General features: G+C 50.7%; 1 protein-coding gene and 1 pseudogene across 2 annotated transcripts in view; one reads left to right on the top strand and one right to left on the bottom strand.

The window, feature by feature from the left end:
• MCM5 (minichromosome maintenance complex component 5) overlaps nt 1-7892 on the top strand; it is a 26157-nt gene that overhangs the window by 14976 nt on the left and 3289 nt on the right. For both annotated transcript variants that reach the window (XM_003783260.3, XM_023509457.1), the window contains exons 10-15: nt 981-1124; nt 1469-1534; nt 1700-1876; nt 3349-3461; nt 6555-6683; nt 7487-7629. In XM_003783260.3, coding sequence (XP_003783308.1) covers nt 981-1124; nt 1469-1534; nt 1700-1876; nt 3349-3461; nt 6555-6683; nt 7487-7629 — 772 coding nt within the window. The remainder of the gene's footprint in view (nt 1-980; nt 1125-1468; nt 1535-1699; nt 1877-3348; nt 3462-6554; nt 6684-7486; nt 7630-7892) is intronic.
• On the bottom strand, nt 4994-5655 carry LOC100964730 (annotated as a pseudogene).

Genomic DNA, 7892 nt, shown 5'->3' with positions numbered 1-7892 from the left:
CCGGGCATTGTGGCTGGCGCCTGTGGTCCCAGCTACTCAGGAGGCTGAGGCAGGAGACTCGCTTGAGCCCAGGAGTTAGAGGTTGCTGTGAGCTGTAATGCCACGGCACTCTACCCAGGGGGACAGCTTGAGGCTCTGTCTCAAAAAAAAAAACCACAAAAAAAAACCATGCAGTTTAATATAGATGGTTATTAATGAGACATACTGCACATTCTTTTTTTTTGTTTGTCTGAGACAGTCTCATTTTGTCACCCTCGGTAGAATGCCGTGGTGTCATACCTCACAGCAACCTCAAACTCTTGGGCTTAGGCAATTCTCTTGCCTCAGGCTCCTGAGTAGCTGGAACTACAGGTGTCCGCCACAATGCCCGGCTATTTATAGAAATGAGGTCTTGCTCTGTTTTAGACTGGTCTCAAACTTGTGAGCTCAGGCAATCCACCTACTTCGGCCTCCCAGAGTGCTAGAATTACAGGCAGGAGCCACCTTGCCTGGCCCTGATATTGTACATTCTTGTTAGCATTGAATCTCTAGAATTCATGTGATTTTGTGCCTAAAGACATCTCATTTGGGACTTACCCCATTTCAGGGGCTCACTGGCAGCATGTGGCACATAGATCTATATAAAGATGACAAGGGCCTCAAGGTGGGGACCCTCTATCCCAGCCTTGAGGCCAGTTCCCCTTCTTTGAGCCTGTTTACTCATCTGTGAGGTGGGCCCCTCAGGGCTATATCTCAGGACTGTGTGAGGCTCAGGGATGCAGTGCCCTCCCGGGGAGATCATTGGGCTTCACTGAGGCCCAGGGTGACCTCCCCTTCCAGAGGGAGGAGCACTGAGTTGGAACCTTGAATTCTGTTCTGTGTCCTAGAGCCAGTTGGGATGTTTGACTTGGGGCAAATCATAACCCTCTGGGTCCCCTTGACTTACTGGGGTCAAAGCATGGAACTTTTATTGGTCCTTGACAACTCCCCCTGCCTACCAGGTGTACACGTCTGGGAAAGGCAGCAGTGCGGCTGGACTGACAGCCTCAGTGATGAGGGACCCCTCTTCCCGGAACTTCATCATGGAGGGCGGAGCCATGGTCCTGGCTGATGGTGGGGTCGTCTGTATTGATGAGTTTGACAAGGTGAGTCTGGCAGGTTAGGTGGCAGCTGTAGCTGTGGGGCTGAGGTATGTGACCTGTGCTCAGCTAGCAGAGACCACCTTAGATTTGGGAGACTTGTGTTCAGTCCTTAGGCCTGTCACTGTGGAATAACTGGAAAGTTGCTTAACCTTTCCAGGCCTCAGTGTTTATATCTGGAGAGTGGGGAGAGGAAAGCCAAGTCCACACAGTTGTCACCATGCTTAGAAGTGACCCAGTTCCTGGCATGGAGGTGGAACTCAGAAATGGTAGCTGCTGCTAGCTTTCCTGCCACTGCTATTCCCTGCCCTCCTTGCCTGGATGGGTCTGATGGACATTTCTCTGCTTAGATGAGAGAAGATGACCGCGTGGCAATCCATGAAGCCATGGAGCAGCAGACCATCTCCATCGCCAAGGTGAGCAGCCTCCCTGCAGAGACCAGCCCGGCCCCACCCTCCTCAGGCTGCTCTGGTTGGCTGGGATCGAGTTTGCCCAGACCTGCAGTCGAGTGTGCATGTGAGTGCATGAGAGGCATGCCGCAGGGCTGTTTGTCATCTTGTCCCCCTACTCTGTCCCTTTAGGCTGGGATCACCACTACCCTGAACTCCCGGTGCTCTGTCCTGGCTGCCGCCAACTCAGTGTTTGGCCGCTGGGATGAAACGAAGGGAGAGGACAACATTGACTTCATGCCCACCATCTTGTCCCGCTTCGACATGATCTTCATTGTCAAGGACGAGCATAATGAGGAGAGGGATGTGGTGCGTGCAGGACAGGGTTGGTGGCCTAGGGGTCTGGCGTCAGAGGCTCTGGTGTGCAAAGGGGCCTTGGCCAATGGAGTCCCAAATGAGATTGGCCAGTATGAGATGAGGCTGGTTGCAGACTGCAGAGCGCTGAAGCAGAGGTCTGGGGTCCTATGGCCTGGCTCTGCTCTCTCCCTGGGCCTTTATCCGTTTTTTGTTTTTAGAGACAGTTTTACTTTGTTGCCCTTGATAGAGTGCCGCGGCATCACAGCTTATAACAATTTCCAGCTCTTGGGCTTAGCTGATTCTTTTGCCTCAGCCTCCCAAGTAGCTAGGACTACAGGTGCCCACCACAATGCCCGCCTGGCTATTTTTTTGTTGCAGTTTGGCCGGGGCTGGGTTCGAACCCACCACCCTCGGTATATGGGGCTGGCGCCCTACTCACTGAGCCACAGGTGCTGCCCCCTTAGTCCTTTATATATGAAATGGAGGAGGTGACATTGGATTATGAGTAATTGAACTCCAGTCTGGAAGAAAAGAACTTTTTTTTTTTTTTTTTTTTTTTTTTTTTTAGACAGAGCCTCAAGCTGTCCCCCTGGGCAGAGTGCCGTGGCATTACAGCTCACAGCAACCTCCAACTCCTGGGCTCAAGCGAGTCTCCTGCCTCCACCTCCCAAGTAGCTGGGACCACAGGCGCCCGCCACAACGCCCGGCTATTTTTTGGTTGCAGCCATCATTGTTGTTTGGCGGGTCCGGGCTGGGGATTCAAACCCGCCACCTTAGGTGTACGTGGCTGGCGCCTTAGCCGGTTGAGCTATAGGCGCCGAGCCAGGAAGAAAAGAACTTAATGGCTTATAGAATCGACAAGTCCCGAGGCTGAAGGCCCAGATGAAAGTGTCTTCTCAGGGGCGGCATCGGTGGCTCAAAAGGATAGGGCACCAGTCCCATATGCCAGAGGTGGCGGGTTCAAACCCAGCCCTGGCCAAAAAAAAAAGAAAGCGTCTTCTCAGAAAGCTCTGTCTCTGCCTCTCTACTTTGCTTCCTTTGGTGGATGTTTTGTTTTGGGGCAGCTGCTCCCCTTCTGGTAGGAAAATTTAATAGCTTTTAGCTTAACAGCCTTTAGGGAGAGAAGAGGCCTTTTTTCCAATAGGTATAACAAAAGTCATACAGTGGACTCCCATTGGTTTGGATAGATCAAATGCCAGTCCTTGAAGCAGAATTACCCCAGTGAGTGAGTATGCAGGCTGAACCCCCATTCGAGCCACATGGATGGGGCAGGAGAGCAAGAAGCATTAAAGAGAATGCACACACTCCTCTCAGAAGGCAGAGCTGGTGCTGAGCAAACAGGATGAGATTGCCTGACATCTGAATGCTTTTTCCAGCTCTATGTTACCAGGGCCCCATCAGCTCCTCTGCCTGCTTCACTTCTGTGTTTGGACTCATGCTCAGGAGGGCCTATGTGCTGACCTGGTGTCCCCTCTGCCTCCTAGATGCTGGCCAAACATGTCATCACTCTGCACGTGAGTGCACTGACACAGACACAGGCCGTAGAGGGCGAGATTGACCTGGCCAAGCTGAAGAAGTTCATTGCCTACTGCCGAGCGTGAGTCCTGGGTCTAGGCCCATGGGGATAAGGTTGCCCTGCTTCCCTGTGGGAGAGAGCCCAGAGTCCTGGTGTTGGTGCTCCTTACATGATGCCCTGCACGCTGTTTTGTCTAGCTCTGCTCCTTTTTGACCTTGCACAGGTCAGCTGTGGCTCTTGGCTTCAATTTCCCCATCTCCACACTGAGTGGGTGGGATGTAGATGTAGGGAGGCAGTGCAGTGTGGATACCATGGTCACCGGCTCTGGATAATACCTACCTCCACTGCTGTGACCTGGGACAAGTCAGTGGACCTTTCTGAGCCTTGGTTTCCTCAGGTTGGTGTTTCCTAGGGTTTTTATAGGGACTGTATAAGATGATAAGTAAGTGCTTAGCATAGCCCTGCCCTAAGTTAATAGTAAGTGGCAGCTACAACTTTAATTATATTCTCATAGATATTCAATAATATGATTATGCACATAGTACTTATTTTGTGCCAGGCATTCTGAGTATTTTATGTAGGAATGAACTTTAACCTTCCCCTAAGCCCTACAAAATTAGATGTACTGCTGTTCTATTTTATAGATGAAGCTCAGGCAAAGGAAGGTGAAGTAACTTGTCTAAGATCTGATGGAGGAGGTAATACAGCCAGGAAGTGAACCCCAGGAACTGCCTGAGAGGCTGTGCTCTTAAACACAATGCTCAGACACACACCTCCTTGATTGTCTTTTTTTTTTTGAGACAGAGCCTCAAGCTATCCCTCTGGGTAGAGTGCCATGGCATCACACTCACAGCAACCTCCAACTCCTGGGCTCAAGCGAGTCTCCTGCCTCAGGCAGGACTACAGGCGCCTGCCGCAACGCCTGGCCATTTTTTGGTTGCAGCCATCATTGTTGTTTGGCGGCCTGGGCTGGGGATTCGAACCCACCACCTTAGGTGTATGTGGCTGGCGCCTTAGCCGCTTGAGCCACAGGCGCCGAGCCTTGATTGTCTTTTTGTTTGCTTTTGAGGTAGAGTCTGGCTCTGTCACCCAGATGAGAGTACAGTGGTGAGATCAGAGCTCACTGCAACCTCAAACTTCTGGCCTCAAACAGTCCTCCCACCTCTGCCTCTGAGTAGGTCGAACTACAGTCTGCACCACCACACATGGCTAATTTATCTATTTCTTTTTTTTTTTTTTCTTGGCATGATCACTCATTTACTTACACAGCACTATATTACTGGCACAACACAAAAATAAATTATCCCTAAAGTTGCTACACTCAACTCTAAAAAGAAAATGCCTTTCAAAATAGGTATATTCAAATAAAGTATTCCAAGAGTTGCATTAGGAATGAGCTCGTGCCCCTAAAGAGTTCGTGTTCACCTAAACAGCACAGTGCAAACCCTCCTCTGAGATACTTATATGGATCAGTTACAATTAAGACATTACTACTTTCAAAGGAACTATTACAACTATGATTAAAAATGTGTGTCACAAACAGAAACGCCCTGCAGATCCTATCATTGCACATGGGGTTATTAGGAGCGGTGCACATCAAGATCTCAAAGCCTCTAGAAGACCCAGAAGAGAGAGCCTAAGGCCATGCCTGTGGCCGTACCAGCCAGCATGCCCAGTGCCAAATCACTGTTGTCATGATACAGTTCACAGATGATGACTTGGTTGGTAGGCTGCTGTCTGTAACGTCCTGCATAGGGTACTGGTAGGGCACAGCATACGCTTGCCCATTTGTAGCATAGACAACTTTAGTTCTTGGTGCGTATGCACCACCATGTGGACCATAGCCATATACCTGCTCAGGTGTCGGTGTGGCATACGCCCTGTACGGAAGAGGGGAAGAAACCACAGCTGTCTCATCAGTCATGACCGTAGAACCCACATATACTGTGTTTGTCCTAGAATCCTGGAGTGTAAATTTCCACGCCAAACAATCATCTGTACTTTCTGCACAAAGACTGATAGTTTTCCCATCTCAGCAAACAATCTGCAGCTTACAGTCTTTTGACTTCCCTTTTGGAGGCTGAATATCCTGACATTCATGCCCCATGCAGATGTTGATGCAGTCCACTGGCATGTGAATGTTGTCCTCAATACTCTGACGGGTCTGGTCATCATAATAGATCAGGTGAACATCCAACCACAGATCAAGCCAATTCTTCCAGTGTTTCAAAATAGTATTCTGTCGCAGCAACCATCCACTCTTCACAAATGCCATCTCTTCACCTGAGAATGCTTCTAAAGCAGCACGTGACCCAGGGAACCAGGGTGGGGAAAGCAAGGACACAGCTCAGCCTCCTTGGCTCCGATTGCTGCATGTCAGTGACTCGCTGCCACCCTGATGTCACCCCTAATTTATCTATTTCTTTTCTTTTTTCATCTTTTCTCCTTCAGATTAAGTTTTTTTTGAGACCGTCTCATTTGGTCACCCTCAGTAGAATGCTGTGGCATCATAGCTTACAGCAACCTCACACTCTTGGGCTCAAGTGATCCTCTTGCCTCAGCCTCCTGAGTAGCTAGACCACAATCCCTGTCTAGTTTTTCTATTTTTAGTAGAGCTAGGGTCTTGCTCTTGCTCAGGCTGGTCTCAAACTCTGATTTCAAGTAATCCATCCACTTTGGCCTCCCAGAGTGCTAGGACTACAGGTGTTAGCTGCTGTGCCTGGCCCTAGTCTTCCTTTATAACAAGGTTCTCGGTAGCCTTGTGGAGCTCCCTCCCTCTCTTTGAGCTTCAGTCTTCCAATCATTAGTGGTTGTCAGTCGGCCTGGGGTGGAGGATTAGAAGGGGAGGAGACCTCCCTGTATCCACCCTCCCAGGAGTCTAATGTGGTTGGTGGCACCTAAATTGCAGCCCCTGCTGAGCCTCTGTGGATGTCATCCTCAGATGTGTTGGGGTAGAGCTGCCTATTTCTCTCCTGTGTTGATCTCTGTGGTCCTCACTCATAGCTGGCCCAGGTTTCACCTGCATCCTGTCCAGGTGTTGTCCTTGGCCCACGGGAACAGGCAGCTGTGGTTTCATGGGAAGGTGCATGTCTGTAAGCCAGCAGAGTGCTGGGGGCAAGGTAGGTACCCCATTCCATTCTGGCCTCTCACCAACTGCTCCCTACTGTCCTGCAGGAAATGTGGCCCTCGGCTGTCAGCGGAGGCTGCGGAGAAGCTGAAGAACCGCTATATTATCATGCGGAGTGGGGCCCGTCAGCACGAGAGGGACAGCGACCGCCGCTCCAGCATCCCCATCACTGTGCGGTGAGCAGGCGGGCAGAGCTGGGCCAGGGCAGATGGCCCTCGCTTTACAAAACAAGGTGTAACTGGACAGTGCCCATGGCTAACCACTTGGCCCAGGCTCCTGGTAGTACTGGGCAGAAGTCTTTCTGGAGCATAAGCTGTGGACTTCTGGATTATTTGTATTCCTTGGTTGATTTGAGGGTGGGGGAACCTGGAATCCTTTGTTGTGAATTTGGTCTGGCTTTTCCATTGGGGGGAAGCCTGAGGGGAGGGGAGCACTCAGGTATTGGAGTCAAGAGACCTGAGTCCCAGCCTCTTGCCACTATGTGACTACAGAGAAATTGCTGTCCTTCTTTGGGCCTTCATTTTCTCAGCTCTGAACTCTGCTCATTCTTGTGAGTTTATAGAGGCCGTAAAGTGGGTAAGAGCTGGCATCTATCTGGTTTGAATCCTGCCTCCAGCACTGATTAGTTAGAGGTGGATTTGGCTGCGTGTAATGGCAAATGCAGATAAATAGCGTAGGGCAATGAGAAGTTTAATTCTCTTATGTAAGACTGTATGGTGGTAGGTGGTGCAGGACTGGTGTGCCGGTGCCTCAGAGTTGCCAGCAGCCATCGCCTGGGCTCCCTCGGGTTCATGTGGCGGCTTGCTATGTGTTGGAATAAACATTGGGGTTCTGTGACCAAGATAAAAAGGGAGGTGGATGATGGGGACAGCTGGTACTCTCCACCATAGCCTTACTGTCCGGGCAAGCACCTCCCTGGTGCCAGGCAGCCAGGGAGGGAAGAGAGGGCTAAGGTTGACCTGAGCACCCTGTTCCCCAGGCAGCTGGAGGCCATCGTGCGCATCGCTGAGTCCCTCAGCAAGATGAAGCTGCAGCCCTTTGCCACAGAGGCAGATGTGGAGGAGGCTCTGAGGCTCTTCCAAGTGTCCACATTGGATGCCGCCTTGTCTGGCACCCTGTCAGGTGAGCAGAGTGTGGGGATGTGGTCTTAGGCCTGTTGGCAGGGCCCAGGCTCACTGGGAAGCTGAAGTGTCGCTTACCCCAAGGAGGAAACAGTATGTTTTTTCTCCATGTTGGCTGAGCTGCTCTGAGCTTCCTTGTGGCTTTAAGTTCTTCTCCCCATTTCTCTTCCTGCCTGTTTCCCTCCAAGATGAAAAGCAGCTTCTCTCCAGATTCTTGAGCACAGTCTTCTCTCTTGACCCAGGTTATTTTTTTTTTTTTTTTTT

The sequence above is a fragment of the Otolemur garnettii genome, unplaced genomic scaffold (genome assembly GCF_000181295.1).
Source record: "Otolemur garnettii isolate 467f Iridium unplaced genomic scaffold, OtoGar3 scaffold00007, whole genome shotgun sequence".
In the NCBI taxonomy this organism is placed as follows: domain Eukaryota; kingdom Metazoa; phylum Chordata; class Mammalia; order Primates; family Galagidae; genus Otolemur; species Otolemur garnettii.
The sequence above is the reverse complement of the archived record's forward strand: the minus strand, read 5'-3'. Positions and strand labels throughout refer to the sequence as shown.